The sequence below is a fragment of the Eucyclogobius newberryi genome, unplaced genomic scaffold (assembly GCF_026437365.1).
Source record: "Eucyclogobius newberryi isolate DKJ021-1_F unplaced genomic scaffold, fEucNew1.0.hap1 SCAF_97, whole genome shotgun sequence".
NCBI classification, from domain to species: Eukaryota; Metazoa; Chordata; class Actinopteri; order Gobiiformes; family Gobiidae; genus Eucyclogobius; species Eucyclogobius newberryi.
This window is the reverse complement of record NW_027316540.1, coordinates 22,423-40,995: the sequence shown is the minus strand read 5'-3', so window position 1 is coordinate 40,995 and position 18,573 is coordinate 22,423. Positions and strand designations below refer to the sequence as shown.

The window sequence follows — 18,573 nt, the reverse complement described above, 5'->3', positions numbered from 1 at the left end:
TAACAGTTGAACACAAATGTCAAATTCTATAAACTTTCGACTCGGGCCCCGTCGACAAAAAGAGGGTCGGCCTGTCAGAAAGTGATGAGGTATGTGCTCAGAAGGCAGTGATTGATTTTGTGCGTGCTGCCAGTCGGGTGACCACCTCAATTTGAGAAAAATAGAAAAAAAGACGTGGGGAATTTAATCTTGTATATAATAACTGCAATAGCACCATTTGATTTAAGTTTTATCCTTCTTATCATACCATTATGGAGAAATTGGAAGAGCAATAAGTGCCAAAAAAGTGTTGAAAACAAGAACTTTTCTATGTAAACCCTCAAAAATACTATTATTTTCTCATGCTATTGAACAGGAAGAGAGAAAAAACATACTTTGTAGTAGCAACTTACATGTCATTCATCCCATCACGATTAATCATGATTATTGAGACTGATAAAACAACATATTTGCTTTTCTTCCATTCTCGTTGTATAACATGTTACTTTTCCTCAAGTTTTTGCCAATCTTTACAAAATCAAACTTTCAGAAAGACTAAATAAACTTAAATATGACCAAAACAGCCGCATAAAAGTTACATGAAGGTATTTTTTGTTGATTAAAAAGATTAAATTCTGCGTCTAAAGTTGTCACGATTAATATCAATATGCTCTCTTTAATGACTTAAATTGTTTTTAATCAGTTAATTTAATTAATTAATTTCTGTTTCTGTCATTTCTTTGTGATCTTAATGCATTTTTCCTGCTGTGTGAAGCACTTTGAATTGCCTTGTGTATGAAATGTGCATTGTCTTGCCTATTTGTTTGATTCTTAATGACTCTACTGTGCCCTGAATACTTCTGATTATCGATTAATTAGAAGTTTTGACATCCCTGAAAGTCACACATACTAGGGGTAATATTTTGCCCCCCCAGCTTGAATAATAACCATGTCTTTGAGAACACTTTTAAACATTTATGTGCGTGTTTTGCCAGTGCAGAATCCTCATACTCACAGCGTGACCGTCCTGTTGGGGAAGCTCTCCGGCGGTAGCACCTGATGCAGCTCCATGTTGCTGCAGACCACCTTCCGGTCACTCTGGAGGCTCTTCCCACTGCCTTTGGTGCGTTCATCATATGATTTGCAATCAGATGATAGAGCCGAGTCCCCGGCGCCAGCGAGCAGCAGCAAACCCACACACAACTGCCACACAACCGCTCTCATTTTCACACAACAACAACAACAACAACAACAACGTGCAGCAACATTTAGAGACACATCAACACACTTTGGGCTCTGTTTGGTCCGACAAACGTGTCCAAAAAGGCGTTAAACTCCCACAAAAACAAGATCGAGATGTCCAAAGTCCTCCATTCTTGCACAGCATTGACGACACTCATGCTCGACTTGCTTTGATTCACCAGAAGTATCGATATCTATGTTTTTTCCAATACTTTAGTGCAGTTTGTCAGTAATAATCCAGAGAAAGCGGAGTTCGCGTCCGACTCAAGTTGCCCGGTTGTCGGGAGAGAGAGAGCTTCTTTGTTGCGGGGAAAAGCGTGGCTCCGGAGGCTCGATCTCGTCACAAAACGCGTCTGTAATCCACGGCATTTTCACAACAAACAGTGATCGACGGTAGCGTTTGGAATAAAGCGCATTTTCGTTTCTTTTGCTGCATTTTTGATGGACGAACGCCGCGCGGGCGCCTGCAACTTTCTGCCGTGGGAACTAACAGGAAATTACTCCGGGACCACCGGGGGGACAACAACAAAAAACAACACGGGTAACTTTATGAAGCGCTGCGGCTAAACGAATGCAGAGTTTGCTTCTGTATCCCGCTTTTTTCACCCCGCAAAGACATCCACAAGCTCCTCTGTGTTCATTGAGTAGTCCTCTTCCCCCCCGGTCCTGTCCTGTCCTGCTACTGCCCTGTGGTCCCCTCGTCGGAAGCTCGCTGTTGTTTCCCCGTGTTCTTCCGATACACTTCCGCTGTGCTTTTCAGAATAAAAGAGCGTAAAAAGAGGCGTAACAATGCACGTATAAGCTTCTGCCACTTTCTGGAAACTTAATCATTATTTTTCAGCGCGTTTATCAAAAAATGTGTGACGTAAAAGCTTAACGATGTTACTTTGTTCGCGCCGGTGTCGAGTTTAATTGTTTGAACAACTTTCCAAACAATGGGAAGTTTAATTTATCGCACTTCCTGTTTGGTTCATCATGTGGTACTATGAGTGGGGCTTGATGGAGTAAATATCCGGGGTTGTACAACTGTTTTACTCATGGATGTATTACATTATATTATATTTACACGGTTTTACTACTGATCCACAACAGTTCCAGTCGACATAACGATGCAAACTCTGCAGTTGTAGTTTAAGGATGTTTCCGCGCGGTTTCGCGTGGGGAGCAGCGACTGCAGCGTATCAAATTGAAGGTATGCATTGTAAATACAATTAAAAGATCATGCAGCTCTTTTCAGACAGAAAGTGCAGACTGATTTTCTCAACTTTTGACCTTCATATTGGTATTAAAGTGGGGAGCAAGCAGTAGCCTAGTTGCACAAGTACTAAAAGAAATAGATGCACAATTCAGTGTATGCACAATTAAGAGTGTTTTTACAAGAGTTTTGTTTATAAGAGTTCTTCTATTAAGAGTGTTTTTTAAACTTCCTATAAGTTATCTGTCCTTCTCTGTATCTACCTGCGTTGCAACAATGAAATTTCCCCATTTGCGGACAATAAAGGAATATCTTATCTTATCTTAAAATAAAGTCAATACCATACACGTCATTGAATACAACCAATTTGTAAAGCTTTTTTAACCTTTTTATTATTATTTTTACCTTAATTTCTACTTAACTTAATTTCTATTTTTCTTTTTTAGGTGATACCAAATTGCCTTGCGGTTGTGGCCAATAACTAATATTTGTCGACACCAATAGACCTATTCATATTTTAATATTGCAAAGCCACACAATTATGTTAAGTGACTGTAAAACAATATTAACACCAATTAATTATCAGGGATTTAAAATAATATGCATGATCGTGTAAGCATGAAGCCACGTTGTAAGCCTAATTTTTCCAACATTTTTCCTCATTAGTTTTTGTCATTCCCAGTTTATCCTCTGTTTTGTTGAGGAGAAAAATATTGTAAAATGTAAAATAGTGTAAAATGTTGTCAAAATATCGAATCAATGGGACACCCACCAATAATAAAACAAAATAAAACACAAATATGAGCCGATAAATCACCCATCCCTACACTCTACAACCTGTGCCAGTGTCTTTATCTAACTGGGGGAAAAGTTGCATGCACTTTTTCTTAACTACACTGCAAAGTCAATTAATTTACTCCGGGGACTCGTTTAAAAGTCCCAAATGAAATCCTGATTAGTCTTTGTAATTATCCTTCTCAATGAAACAATTTGCGTGTGTTAAGGTGGCTGGCAGGCAGATGGCAGGGGAGCCAGTATCTGGGACACGTTTTGTCACGGGACCGGCAGAGTGTGGGGCGATCAGAACGGAGATGTGTCTTGTAACAGCTACGAGCTCTGGGAAGAGGACCTCAAGTGCATCCTGCGGCTTGGACTGACGCATTACCGCTTGTCCGTCTCGTGGGCCCGGCTCCTGCCCGAAGGGACCACGCAACGTGTCAATCATAAAGGTGTTTCCATGCCCCGCGATTCATCTGTGGTTGAGTCATTGAGCGCTGTCTACGAATTTATGGCAAGGGCAAATGCTATCAACTAGTATAATTGACTTTACAATACTGTTTTGTAAAGTAAAGTTCAAATTGGGACAAATACTTTAAACGTAATCTCTGTGATGGAAACTGATAACTACCGGTCCTTTTATTACTAGAGAAAAGCAAGTACAATTCAGTAATACAGTAAAAGCTTTGTACCTTCTTTACACATGTATCTGATACTTAAGGTAGTGTATGTAGCTCTGACTGATTTTAAAAAGGCAACTGCAATAACACAACTGAACCTGGGATGTCAGTGTCTTGCATATTGAACACAAATATTTTCCCCCTGCTTATTCTTTGTACCGTATTTTCTGCACTATAAGGCACACTTAAAAGCCTTTCATTTTCTTAAAGGCCCAAATCTAAGTCTCATTTCTTCCTCGTGGCGTGGACTGCCGATTAGTCCTGCCACGTATCAATCATAGAACGCACCTACCGCTCACCTGCAGCCGCGTCGGCTCTAATTGCATTGATCTGTCCTAATATAGTTCCCTCAGTGTACGGGACAAAATGAAGACGGAGAAAGACTGTTCGAGATGACTCATAAGAGACGGAAATCTACCAAGACGAGAGATGCGATGCGATCCGTCGCGCTAATAAACAAACGCACGTGTAGAAGTGAGATTGTTGTGTACTTCTGCACGGGGGGAGTGCGCATGCGCACTTCCGCTTGAGTTCTCAAATCGGCGAAAAATTGTCCATTACACCTTTAAAAAACGACCATGCGCCTTTTGGATTAATTCTGGTTGTGCTTACTGACCTCGAAGCGATTTTGTGTGGTACACGTTTTGTTTTGCTTAATGCGCCAATAGTCCTGATTAATGAAAAATGATCAAAAATAGACCATTAATTGACAGTGCGCCTAATAATCCAGTGCACCCTATAGTGGGGAAAATGCGGTATATGAACAGTCAAATCCTTATGTGAAAGTTCAGAACCTTCAGAATCCCCGCACTGAGCTGCAGAGGCTGCACTAGCACTGATTCATGATTGCTTTTAGTCGTAGGATTTTGGCAACCCAAATGAGAGACTCATGTGAGGCTCTTACTGCTTTCTGATTGGATAATAAGCTTCAAACCAAAACATCAAATGAGCAACTTGCCCATCATTTCCAATGTTTTCTGTAATTAAAAATAAATCAGTGTTACATAAAATCATTGTTCAGTAAGAGCAATGTTTGTCAAATTTGACATGACATTGTAACATACATCAGACATATGGAAAAAATTACATTCAGAATTAATTTAAAAAGGAAAAAAAATTGACCGACTTTGAACTAAATGGGATTTCCATTTTGATTTGATTGTGCCATGATGTTTTTGTATTTTTATTATACATTTCACTCCCTGGTCATATTCTGTGTCTGTTCTGTGTTTCATGTTTGATCTTTAAAAAATTGGGGAAAAATACAAAATACAAATTCTCCATACATTACCATTGAACCTCAACATACATTTAATTATATATTTTGGCACATTTCTGTTGGATTGCCAAAACATCTATATTGTTAAACTCCCAAACAAACAAAAAACATAAAAATGTGTGCTCGCCATTGGTCCAGACTTTGTTGAGTGTCTTTACCCTCTCTCTCTCTCCCTTTTCCCACTGCATTTGTCCTGTCCAACAAAGCCTTTAAGTTAAAAAAAAAGATAAATAAATAATGTAATAAATAATCATTCTATATTTACACACCATTATTTTTAAAACACAACTATTTGCACATGATTAAAATCTAACTGCTATTATGTTTTCAGATTCATAAATATAACAATGTGTCTTCTTTCGTCTTCAGGTGTGCAGTACTACAATAAGCTCATCGACGGTTTACTGGCCGCTCGCGTCACGCCGATGGTCACGCTTTACCACTTCGACCTGCCTCAAGCCCTCCAAGACCGGGGCGGCTGGAAATCGCCCGACATCGCCGCGCTTTTCGACGGCTACGCCCGCTTTTGCTTCCAGACCTTCGGCGACCGCGTCAAACTTTGGATCACCATCAACGAGCCGTACGTGTGCGCCAAGCTCGGTCACGAGGATGGCGTTCACGCTCCCGGGTTGAAAGAACCGGGCGTGGCGGCGTATTTAGCGGGCCACAACATGCTGAGGGCCCATGCCTCGGCGTGGCACAGCTACCACTCCATCTTCAGGCCGAAGCAGAAAGGATTGGTCTCACTCGGACTCAATAGTGACTGGTCAGAGCCGTTAGATCGAGATCGTGCGGAGGATATCGCCGCCGCCCAACGCAGTATCGCTTTTACGCTCGGCTGGTTCGCGTGGCCCGTCTTTGTAACCGGGGACTATCCAGAAGTAATGAGGACCTGTATTGAAGCCAACGGCAGAAAACACAATTACGCCGGTGAATCGCGACTGCCCTTTTTCTCCAAAGACGAACCGGCGGTTTTGGGGACGGCCGACTTTTTCGCCCTCAACTATTACACGTCGCGCAAGGTCACGACGGCGGGCGGTCGGTTGGATTCGCTGAGTGTGAAAAGCGACGTAGACGTACAGGAGGTCGTGGATCCATCGTGGCCGATTTGTGGAGTGTCCTGGCTCGCAGTGGTGCCAGACGGGTTAAGGAAACTTCTCAGCTACATCAAGGTGAACAGCAAATACATCAATGTTGAATTATGTTGAATAATAGCCTTTTGAAACATTGTATGAACTTTATGAGTGGAATTAGTAGGTCTTATGGTACACTGCAACATTCTAACTATGGTTTAAAATGATGCTGAATATTACTATAAAGTGGTTGGATCGGTTTAGATTTCATTTTTTAAGTGTTTCACTGGTTTCCAAATATTTTGACTGAATTATTTTTGTATATAGAATAGAATAAATGAAGAAATGAAGAAACAAAAAGCTAATAAATATGTCTTTACCAGCAAAACATTTCAAACATCCTGAATTCAAGAAAATGTACCTAATTTAGAATTGATTTATAGTGTATATCACGTCTGAAGTGCAAAATACTCCCAAAAAAAGTCTGGTTTTATAATACATGTTCATATGAGCCTCCGTTAAAGTGTTAATTGTAAAACTCAATACCCAAATGATAGTCCTAAACTGCCTTTAACAAAAAAATCCAACCAAAACCACTTTATTTGACAAATTCATTCTCCTTAAAAGTCACTCTCTCACCCACAGTTAAACTACATTGATCAATAGGAAGACGCGTAGCCTTCAGCTAAACGAGCAAAACATCTGACATTTGTTTAGCAACTTGCATTGATTTTGTATGCGGCAAACACCTTTTTAACACCCCCAGAAACACACTGATGCTTCATTAGTGCTGTCACATTGAATGAAATAGTTACTTTGCTGAAAAGTGTTTTGCAAACGACCAATTTCCTGCTGTTGTGCCTTGTCACAGCCCATTACCTCGAGCTCGCCACCGTTGAATCGGAGCTAAATGGCTCACTGTAGACCAATCTTTCTTTCCGTAGGAGGTGGCAGGTGAGGTGATATGCCTTGTTTGTTGATAACATTTGTCCCACTGATTTATTTCCAGAAAAACTTCGGCGATCCAGCCATCTACATCACGGAAAACGGGTTCGCTCAGGTGGGGCCGTTAGAGATGCGGGATGTTCAGCGAGCCGAGTTCTACAAGCAAACAATCAGCGAGGTGGCAAAAGGTAAAGAAGTTTAATCAGTGCCCAATCAGGCCGCTTATGAAAATGTGCTCGTGGTTTAGCAAAAACAGCGGCGTCGGGGAAAACAATGGATGGCAGTTGACTTGCAGCCTGCTTCAGTGCTACATGGGTAATGTATTAGGGCTGCTACAACTGATTATAGTCACCGATTACTGAAATTATCATCAACAAATATGAATTAATAGTTATCTGCACTATAAGATAAGATAATCCTTTATTGTCCACACATGGGAAAATTTCGGTGTTACAACGCAGTAGATACAGGGGGAAAGGACAGATAAAAAACACTCTTATTAAAAGAACTCTTATAAACAAAACCAAAAAACTCTTATTAACAAAACTCCTCTCATATCTTAATAGGGAATGGAGGAAAGTAAATAAATAAAATACAATAAAAAGATACAAATAAAATAAAATAATGTTAAAATAATGATAAAATAAGGTAAATAATAATAAAATAAAGTAAAGTAAAAATAGCTAGCATAAGACTAAATAATACTAATACTAATGGTAAGTAAACACTCTTATTTACATCAGTTATATGCACATGAATATGGCCTTAACGCTGCCATGTTATGAGAGCAGAGGTTCTCTTTTTGACTTATATACCCTTTTTTATCATTGTTCATTGTTTTATCACCAAAGCAAGTTCCTATATTTGTGATTTATTCTGTTCATTGGCGATAAACCTATTCTGATTCTGATTTATTGCCTGTTATCAATGCATAAGATTGTAGTCAAAATGGTACAAAACATGTCAGATATTATGTACAAATCATTCTAGGCGCACAAGACGTATAATGGACAGAACATATATGTGAAATAACAACATCTTTTGCCTTTCAGCCATCACAGAAGATGGAGTCAACGTTTGTGGGTATTTTGCCTGGTCGCTGATGGACAACTTTGAATGGGCCGACGGCTACAGCGCACGATTTGGACTGTTCCACGTCGACTTTTCCCACGAGAAGCGAACGCGCACCATTTACCACTCGGGGAAAGAATACGCCAAACTTATTCAAAAGGCGCAGTGCTAAACATGTTGGTCCACATCCAAATTCAACTTTCCAAAAAACACTACATATGTAAATGATGTAAAGTTAGCGTTACTTGTTCAGTTTCCCTCCCCAAACTCCAGCAGTGCGTCTAAGGACATGGATAAACTCCAGTCCCGCTAAATGGAAGTAAAATTAGTATTCTAGCCTGCACGATTCTTCCCTGGAGATGTACAGAGTGAGGCTCCTCCGTCATAGGCCTAAAGTAGCTGTAATGCTTCCAGATCAGGCAGCAACAGCGAGTTAACTGTGTGAAATGGGTGCTAATTTGTTCAGCGTATCCGCAAATAAAGGCAATTTCAACCAGTTCTATTTTCAGCAGTTCTATTTTCACTTGGAAGTTAAACCAATCCCAACGTGAAATACACAAAGCAATGCTAAAACACTAAATCTACAGCAGAAAAGGCCATCTAATGTTCAGTGGATGCATTTAGCTCGAACGCACGTCGGTAAAACTACTACTACTGCACAAAAGTCATCTCGGCACAGACTTTGGAGAGCACATTTTGTAGATGGCAAAAATATGGGGCAGAAAGCAACAGATGCCCCGCAACAGGAAGACGGGCTAATGCCATTTGTATGACTTGGACAGCTGTGCAAACTGCTATTTGAAGAAAAGAGGCCAATGAACGAGAAGCCACCCTAGAGCTGCTATTAAAGTAAGATTAGTTTGTTTTTCTGTGCTGTGAACATCTGGGAAAGATTTAACTAGCTCTAAAACATTAAAAAGGGCAATGATAATAGTTAACATCACATTTACTGTTCATGCCAGACAGGATGAGCTGAAAAATGGATGAATAGACTCTGTTCAGACTTGGCCAACACTGTCATCTTGTGGTGTAATCGAACACTACACCCACCTCCACTGTACTGTGTGTGGTACTGTGTTGCAAAAATGATGTGCTGCTTTGATTCCTAAACGCCTCCTATTGGTGGTACAAGCCGACCACAATACATCACACATTTTGCACAATTAATATTTATGCTGAGATGTGAAGGCAAATGTCATTTATATTGGGTGCTGGGCGACTTTGTTTGCATTTATAAGCACAGTGTATGGTGCCATCCAGTTGGCTGTGCATAGTGTTTTCAACAGATGTGAGTAATACCCTCGCGGCCCTCCTCCATCTATGTCACGCCGGGCGAGATTCCCCTTTGTCTTATGATGAATAACAAGCTTTTGTGCAACCATGAATAATGCCACTGCCTTTTGCGTTCTTCTCTGGGCCGCTCGGAGCGCAAAGCAGAACCACATTTTATACTTTTGCAGCCCTAATGAAGTTGATCTAATATCTCTGCTTCTGACACGCCGGCTCGTGACAAATCGCAAACCATTAAACACTTAGTAAAGTTGTACAACAAGCAGTTTGTGAGGCTGCGGTTTGAGGATTACGGAACATATGTGCCACCTGTGTTGGGGACAAAACCGCTCCGAACTGCGTTTCCCATGATTCATCATTTTACAGCTATGGGAGCGTGAATTCCCATCCAACAGTCGATCTCGCTAATGGTTTTCGAGCATTTTATTGATACATTTCAAGCTGGAGGTCGTCCACAACATATTTCAAAGATCCAACTACTTTTAATATGACCGAGGATCAAGTCTGTGTCAAAAAGGTCTCGAAAATATGTTCCCATTGCAAGTTGGGAGAGCTTTAAAACATTAATTAGCATTTAAATAATTCACTCGAGCAGTCTAACAGCCCAACTACCAATATTCGACTTCAATTCATTACTGTGGCGCTTGGATTTATTGTGATTAGACCGTGATGTAGGAAGTCGCTAAGAAAACCGCTTCTAAATGTGCATTCCAATTAAGCGCCGAATCTATCAAGTGTATAGATAAGTTGCTTTTGACAATGAATTAGTACGTTTAATTGTAACGCTCAATCACGCACACTCACCCGCGGGAACATTCTGGCAAATTACCAAGAGAGACCCATTTGACCCAACTTGACTCATTACAGTTTGACACGCACTATGAAATATTAACCAGGGAATTCATCGACTCACTAAAAAATGGCTAAATTATTGATTAGCCATACAAATTCTTATGTGTCGAAACAGGTGCAAAGGGGCTCCGACTTGTAGCAAATAGTTACAGTTTTCGATTTACTAATTGCCCTCGTATGCGCGTTCCCCGGAGTAACGGTATAATTACACTGTTGCCTCTACATCAAGATGAAAACGCGTCAACTGTGCTGCTCCTAAGAGCCGAGATACAAATCTATCTTTCTCTCTCTCTCACGTCTCCTTCCAACTTTGTCTTTTGTGTCTCAGTCAGCTGGTGTGGGACCCGGGAGAGGCCCCAAACCACTGTTCCTTCTCTTCTGTCTTCCTTTATGTATCTCCCAATTGCTCCCTTCTTCTAATCGCATTGCTCATATTCCATTGACAAGACAGAAAGAAGAAAAAAACATAGCAAACTTTCTAAATCCCGTTGACCTACTTAGCCAGACATTTTATATTGGAAAGAGCTGTTTTCTCAGTCCTCCATCTTCATCACGCCTTTTCTCTTCTCGCAGCTCGGAGTCATTTTGGTCACATTTCTGATCCTGAGCGTTATACAAGTGGATAAATGCATTACCGTGGCTAACACAACTAGCTCCTCTCAAAGCCTCTGTCCCCTGCTTTTGACAGTGGCCTAAGCAGCGTGACATCGGACTTATAAAAAGCGCCGCGGAATGGCCTCATCTTTGATTGATGATTTTCGCCCGGGCAAAAGAGATTGAGGAGGGTGGATATTGCCAAGGCCTTGAAGACAGGAAGTGGAGTTATGAGAGAACCATGGAATGAAGGCAATTCAAATCTTTTCTTTTAAGTTGGTTCCCCCGAGGGACCGGCGATGACCCCGCTAACGACTGTCAAGATGCCTGCTCCCGCGAGTGCCTCGGCGCCGTCTGATGGGGAGTGGGTTAACAGACCTGCCTGAAAAATTGAAAGCGTTTCGAATATGCAGCTAACCCCGTGTGCCGGCGTGCAGTGCCGAGATTGGTATTCACGGCTGGCATGTGTGTGGTAGCCCAGCGGTGGAGGAGAAGTACCCCCCGATGCGAGTGTGTGCGATGGCCAATGAGGCGGTCGTCTCGTGGGAGCGGTGCTGGGAGAGCGGGGAAAAAAGGAAAAACAAGGAATTTATAGAAACCATAAGAATAGATGGAATGAAAAGGACAATACACTTAGCAGACCTGGATCCAAGCAGAGAGACTAATGACGTGGACATAACCTTTTACTCCCAATATGCAAACACAATGTCATCAACAAAGACATGGAAATTGGTCGGTTCAGGATGTCCATAGGTGCGTTCCAGGCAGATGGCTGTGTCCACCTGTGGGTCGTGCCTGTTTGCAAGAGCATGAAAAGGATTGAAAGCGCAAGTAAAGTGTATCTATAGATACAGGAAGTACCATCACATTAGTCCTGTTCTCAGGTCTCTGCACTGGCCCCTGTGGCTCAGAGAAGAGACTTTAAAGCAGCTCTGCTTGTGTACAAGTCTCTCCATGGCCTAGCACCAAAGTACATCTTGGATATGTTAGTGCCATATGAACCATCTCGGACTCTGAGGACCTCAGGGACCGGCCTCCTGCTGGTGCCAGAGTCAGGACTAAACATGGACCGGCCTCCTGCTGGTGCCAGAGTCAGGACTAAACATGGACCGGCCTCCTGCTGGTGCTAGAGTCAGGACTAAACATGGACCGGCCTCCTGCTGGTGCCAGAGTCAGGACTAAACATGAACCGGCCTCCTGCTGGTGCCAGAGTCAAGACTAAACATGGACCGGCCTCCTGCTGGTGCCAGAGTCAGGACTAAACATGAATCGGCCTCCTGCTGGTGCCAGAGTCAAGACTAAACATGGACCGGCCTCCTGCTGGTGCCAGAGTCAGGACTAAACTAAACATGGACCGGCCTTCTGCTGGTGCCAGAGTCAGGACTAAACATGGACCGGCCTCCTGCTGGTGCCAGAGTCAGGACTAAACATGGACCGGCCTCCTGCTGGTGCCAGAGTCTAGGACTAAACATGGACTGGCCTCCTGCTGGTGCCAGAGTCAGGACTAAACATGGACCGGCCTCCTGCTGGTGCCAGAGTCAGGATTAAACTAAACATGGTCCGGCCTCCTGCTGGTGCCAGAGTCAGGACTAAACTAAACATGGACCGGCCTCCTGCTTGTGTTCAGTGTCAGGACTAAACATGGACCGGCCTCCTGCTGGTGCCAGAGTCAGGACTAAACATGGACCGGCCTCCTGCTGGTGCCAGAGTCAGGACTAAACATGGACCGGCCTCCTGCTGGTGCCAGAGTCTAGGACTAAACATGGACTGGCCTCCTGCTGGTGCCAGAGTCAGGACTAAACATGGACCGGCCTCCTGCTGGTGCCAGAGTCAGGATTAAACTAAACATGGTCCGGCCTCCTGCTGGTGCCAGAGTCAGGACTAAACTAAACATGGACCGGCCTCCTGCTTGTGTTCAGTGTCAGGACTAAACATGGACCGGCCTCCTGCTGGTGCCAGAGTCTAGGACTAAACATGGACTGGCCTCCTGCTGGTGCCAGAGTCAGGACTAAACATGGACCGGCCTCCTGCTGGTGCCAGAGTCAGGACTAAACATGGACCGGCCTCCTGCTGGTGCCAGAGTCAGGACTAAACATGGACCGGCCTCCTGCTGGTGCCAGAGTCAGGACTAAACATGGACCGGCCTCTTGCTGGTGCCAGAGTCAGGACTAAACATGGACCGGCCTCCTGCTGGTGCCAGAGTCAGGACTAAACATGGACCGGCCTCTTGCTGGTGCCAGAGTCAGGACTAAACATGGACTGGCCTCCTGCTGGTGCCAGAGTCAGGACTAAACATGGGGAATCTGCGTTTCAGTTTTATGCAGCTAAAATCTGGAACAGTCTTCCTGAAGATGTGAGACAGGTTCTACTCTGACAATGTTCAAATCTAAGCTAAAAACAGTTTTGTTTAGCTGTGTTTGTGACTGAAAGGATTTTTTCTTTGCACTCTTCTCTTTTGTTTGTGATTTTGTTAGTTTAGACAATCAGTATTTCTTGTATTTCTGATTCTGTAATTTCTTTGTGATTTCAATGCGTGTGAAGCACTTTGAATTGCCTTGTGTATGAAATGTGCTCTACAAATAACCTTGCCTTGCCTACATGCGCTCGCACATCCGGGAACTTGTGCAGTGGCAACCGAGTCCGCCATTTTGGAAGGGGCACAACAGCACGTCTACTACATACGAAATCCAGGAAATATGAGGTCAAAATGCCTAAAACCTGCTTAATCTGTTAGGACATCGCTCTGTTGACTGACCAAGATATGATAGCTTTGTCGTGCACTTAGTTTGCCGTTATCGTCTAAAGAATCAAAGTATTTGTAGCTCATTATGCCGTAGAAAAGGATGCAGTCGTGTTGGTTTTTATACATCGCGTGCCCCTTTTAAAATGGCCGCTATGGAGAAGTCTGTATGACGTCACCGCAAACGCATGTATACACGTCTAATTTTGTACAAGATTAAAGTAGAATCCAAGCGCATGTCAGAGTTACAGTTGTTGTAATTTTGTTTTAATAGCACATTGGTCCATAATTCGACTCACACACAGCGAGAAAACATGTTTACTGATTGTCCACTAATGCTCTGCTCGAGTGTTTTCAGGAGCAAATGTGTGTCCCATTAACCGGTAGTTTTAGAGCCGCACTCATTAGCATCCGCGACTCCCAAAAACAAACAATGCTACCCTCAAAAAGATGAAATCGCCCATAAATCTAATGTTCGATTGTATATTCAGGACAAAGGACTAAATAACGTCATTTGATGGGCCAAAAATCTCCATTTACAGCTGCATTTCAAGGATGTCGACCCAATTGCATGTATTTTACAGTTTTTCTCTGCATCATTTGGGGACCCCCAGAAATCATGAGTGCCCCGAGCCCCAGGTTGAGAACCACTGCCATAAACAGCCCAGAGCTATTGACCCAATCTAGCATAACAGCGGCAAAGTGGTTAGCACAATTGGCAAGGAAAATGTATGTTAGCGCTCAATTGCTATATTATGTAATTTAAAGTGCTTTACAGAACAAGAAAAGACATTAAAATCACAATACAAGCGAGTCAATAAAAACGAACATTATTATACAATTATATATATTTTTTTTTTTAAAGAAGAGAAATCCCTGGAGTAATATGCACAACTTAACTATTTTGAGCATGGATGAGGACATTGTCAGAGAACAGGCCTGTCTCGGAATACTCTTCTTTTAGCTGCATAAAACTGAAATGCAGATTCCCCATGTTTAGTCCTGACTCTGGCACCAGCAGGAGGCCGGTCCATGTTTAGTTTAGTCCTGACTCTGGCACCAGCAGGAGGCCAGTCCATGTTTAGTCCTGACTCTGAACACCAGCAGGAGGCCGGACCATGTTTAGTTTAGTCCTGACTCTGGCACCAGCAGGAGGCCGGTCCATGTTTAGTCCTGACTCTGGCACCAGCAGGAAGCCGGTCCATGTTTAGTCCTGACTCTAGCACCAGCAGGAAGCCGGTCCATGTTTAGTCCTGACTCTGGCACCAGCAGGAGGCCGGTCCATGTTTAGTCCTGACTCTGGCACCAGCAGGAGGCCGGTCCATGTTTAGTCCTGACTCTGGCACCAGCAGGAGCCGGTCCATGTTTAGTCCTGACTCTGGCACCAGCAGGAGGCCGGTCCATGTTTAGTCCTAGACTCTGGCACCAGCAGGAGGCCGGTCCATGTTTAGTCCTGACTCTGGCACCAGCAGGAGGCCGGTCCATGTTTAGTCCTGACTCTGGCACCAGCAGGAGGCCGGTCCCTGTGGTCCTCAGATGCTTAAATGGCACTAACATGTCCAAGATGTACTTTGATGCTAGGCCATGGAGAGAATTGTACAGAAGTAGCTCCTTTTATAGTCTATTCTTCGAGCCACATGAAGTAAGTTCTGGATGCACTGCAGCTCGTAAACCTACTGGAGACAAATGCATAGATACTGTGAGTCTCTCCTGACTCTTAACCATGAGGGCACGTCACCTCCGCTCTATTCCTCATCTCCATTTGAAGACGAGTTGGAGCGTCGAGAGCGGAAGTGCAGTCCACAGAGCAACAGCGCTCCAACTAATTACAGCTAAGTGTTGTACAACATGCTCCCCTCTCACCCGCCTTGTCACTGCGGGTTTGACTGGCGCTAATGAGAGAATTATCTAGCCTCGGACCCTAGTAATTCAAATGTAGACCAGCTGACCCGACCTGAGAGATGGCTTTTTAATCTCACCACTTAATACCAATCAGAACGGCTTTCTTATGCACGCCACACTGGGACCGCCCCCCTCTGCCCCAAACGCTGCTATAATTTCTTTCCTGTTGATCTATGGCCAACAGTTAATTGTCCACATGACTTGGGGGCTTCTGTTGATATGATGGAGAGGAGTTGAACAGGTGGTATGGCTGCTAAAGTGCTCAAAGTGGAGATGTGTTTTTAATGTACATGTAAGCCACTTATATAGACAACCCAGCGGCGGATTAGAGCGGTTTATAAGGTCAGTTGCTTTCACAAATGAATATGTAAATTATGCAGCCACACCCGGATTTAAAACAGACAATTATTTAGTTTGGGTGTAATGTTACACTCTACTGAAACTAAATTTCATGCGCCAGTTCATATTTGTTATGTTATGGGTTCTCCTTGCGGTTTTCTTTGCCTATTGCCTAATATTTTAATCTATAGAATCAAATGTATCCATCTCTATGGATACAAGGAGGAGACGCCACATGGCAAGTTGGCTCAGACAAGACTGAAATCATCGTCTTTGGCCCACAGAAACAAAGAGAAAGTGTTCTTGCTCTAAAACCTTTAAAAAATCTACAAATCAATTAAGACATCTGGGGGTAATAGCAGACTCAGACTTGAATTTCAACAGCCAAGTCAAATGACTAACATCAGCAGTTTTTTACCATCTAAGAAACATTGCCAAAATCAAAAGTATATTGTCTAAACCAGACTTGGAGAGACTTATCCATGCGTTTGTCTCCAGTAGATTAGACTACTGTAACGGTCTGCTCACTGGCCTCTCCAAACGAGCTGTAAAACAGCTGCAGTACATCCAGAACGCTGCTGCTCGGGTCCTGACTAGAACCAGGAAGTACGATTAGTACTGTTCTCAGGTCTCTGTACCGCCCCCTGTGGCTCAGAGAAGAGACTTTAAAGCAGCTCTGTTTGTGTACAAGTCTCTCCATGGCCTAACACCAAAGTACATCTCAGACATGTTAGTGCCATATGAACCATCTCGGACTCTGAGGACCTCAGGGACCTCAGGGACCGGCCACCTGCTGGTGCCAGAGTCCGGACTAAACATGGACTGGCCTCCTGCTGCTGCCATAGTCAGGACTAAACATGGACCGGCCTCCTGCTGGTGCCAGAGTCAGGACTAAACATGGACCGACCTCCTGCTGGTGCCAGAGTCAGGACTAAACATGGACCGGCCTCCTGCTGGTGTCAGAGTCAGGACTAAACATGGATCGGCCTCCTGCTGGTGCCAGAGTCAGGACTAAACATGGATCGGCCTCCTGCTGGTGCCAGAGTCAGGACTAAACATGGATCGGCCTCCTGCTGGTGCCAGAGTCAGGACTAAACATGGACCGGCCTCCTGCTGGTGCCAGAGTCAGGACTAAACATGGATCGGCCTCCTGCTGGTGCCAGAGTCAGGACTAAACATGGACTGGCCTCCTGCTGGTGCCAGAGTCAGGACTTAACATGGGGAATCTGTGTTTCAGTTTTATGCAGCTAAAACCTGGAACAGTCTTCTTGAAGATGTGAGACAGGTTCTACTCTGACAATGTTCAAATCTAGAATAAAAACAGTTTTATTTAGCTGTGTTTGTGACTGAAAGTATTTTCTTTGCACTCTTCTCTTAAACTGTTTTGTGATTTCTGTCATGTCTTTGTGATTTTTATGCATTTTTGTCCTGCTGTGTGAAGCACTTTGAATTGCCTTGTGTATGAAATGTGCTCTACAAATAAACTTGTCTTGTCTTGTCTAAATTAAAGTGGAAAGCTGATCACAGTAAAAATGCAGGTTTCTGAAGGAATAAAAATGTGTCTTTAAATAAATGCAGTGCCTATGGAACATTCCAGCCTGCACCAGAAGAGTTACAAAGTGAACCATTTCATTTGTAATTGGTAATTGTATCATTTAGGGCAGGGATGTCCAAACTTTTTCCAGCGAAGGCCGCATTTTGAGACTTCTATGGAGCAGAGGGCAACAAACAAGTCGACAATGTTGAATTTGAAAGTGAATACTTAAAAATGTTGCATTTGGCATTGTTCGATGAGCATCCACACCTTTAATAATACTTGGAACATTAATAATAGGTTGTTATCACATAAAAATGATTGAATTTGTCCAATTTTACAGTAAAAAGTACTACTTTTGTTATTTGGACCAACTTAGCAGGAAGTCGGAGGGCCAACAAGAATTGGTCTGCGGGCCGCATTTGGCCCCCGGGCCGTAGTTTGGACATGCCTGATTAGGGTGTTTATTCCTGCCCATACAAGGCAGCATCAAAATATACAGGTTCATTGTCTAATCACTATATAAAATGCCCATATTTTCTGTTATTTCACATTAATTCATCCTTTTTAATATGTCATATCCAATATTCAACACATTTCCTAAATACTTTTTTCAGCTACTCCATCTCCCTCCACTGAGTTACTCCATTGTGCTCACTTGCTTTTGAATGACTCCACAGGGGTCTGCATGGTTGAAGTAGTTTGACATCCACCTGCAAGTATACTTGAGCTTGTAATTGGATCACGGCATTTTGGGGTCTGTGATGATTTCTTTTTAGTGCTAAACTTGCGAGCAACATGAGCAATAAGCCCTTTTTCAAGTGTTTTAGGGCTGTTTTTGTTTTGCCAAGCGCTCGAGGTAACAAATAGCAGATCAGCCAGAGTTCAAGGCTGCACGCGGAACAGTTGGTGCGTTTCACTGCCTTTTGGGGGGAGACACGTTTATTGTTATAAATCTTGTGGCACAGCGAATATAGCGACTGTGTGTTTGTGTGTGCGCGCGCTAACGTGAGCTACAAATGCAACATCTGCTTGTGTAAACCCGCTAGGTTTAAGATCTTGGCCCATGACCTGCAGTTTG

The 18,573-nt window shown here is 43.3% G+C and overlaps 2 protein-coding genes across 2 annotated transcripts in view; one reads left to right on the top strand and one right to left on the bottom strand.

Annotated features, from left to right (window-relative positions):
* adgra3 (adhesion G protein-coupled receptor A3) overlaps window positions 1–1,228 on the bottom strand; it is a 30,271-nt gene extending 29,043 nt beyond the window's left edge. The window contains exon 1 of the mRNA XM_072439575.1: window positions 995–1,228. Within this exon, the coding sequence (XP_072295676.1) occupies window positions 995–1,203 (209 nt within the window). The 5' untranslated portion in view covers window positions 1,204–1,228. The remainder of the gene's footprint in view (window positions 1–994) is intronic.
* Window positions 1,229–2,287: 1,059 nt separating this feature from the next.
* gba3 (glucosidase, beta, acid 3) lies at window positions 2,288–8,737 on the top strand. Its single transcript, XM_072439578.1, has 5 exons — window positions 2,288–2,413; window positions 3,421–3,645; window positions 5,522–6,324; window positions 7,235–7,358; window positions 8,223–8,737. Exons 1-5 carry the CDS (start codon window positions 2,359–2,361, stop codon window positions 8,411–8,413), a joined length of 1,398 nt encoding a protein of 465 aa, XP_072295679.1. The 5' UTR covers window positions 2,288–2,358; the 3' UTR covers window positions 8,414–8,737.
* The last annotated feature ends 9,836 nt before the right edge of the window (window positions 8,738–18,573 follow it).

Excerpts from the sequence above, each read along its gene's own strand:
- gba3 (XM_072439578.1), top strand. The coding sequence starts at position 2,359 with ATGTTTCCGCGCGGTTTCGCGTGGGGAGCAGCGACTGCAGCGTATCAA. Across the intron at positions 2,414-3,420 it reads TGCAGCGTATCAAATTGAAG|GTGGCTGGCAGGCAGATGGC; the intron begins GTATGCATTGTA and ends GCGTGTGTTAAG. Across the intron at positions 7,359-8,222 it reads AATCAGCGAGGTGGCAAAAG|CCATCACAGAAGATGGAGTC; the intron begins GTAAAGAAGTTT and ends TTTGCCTTTCAG.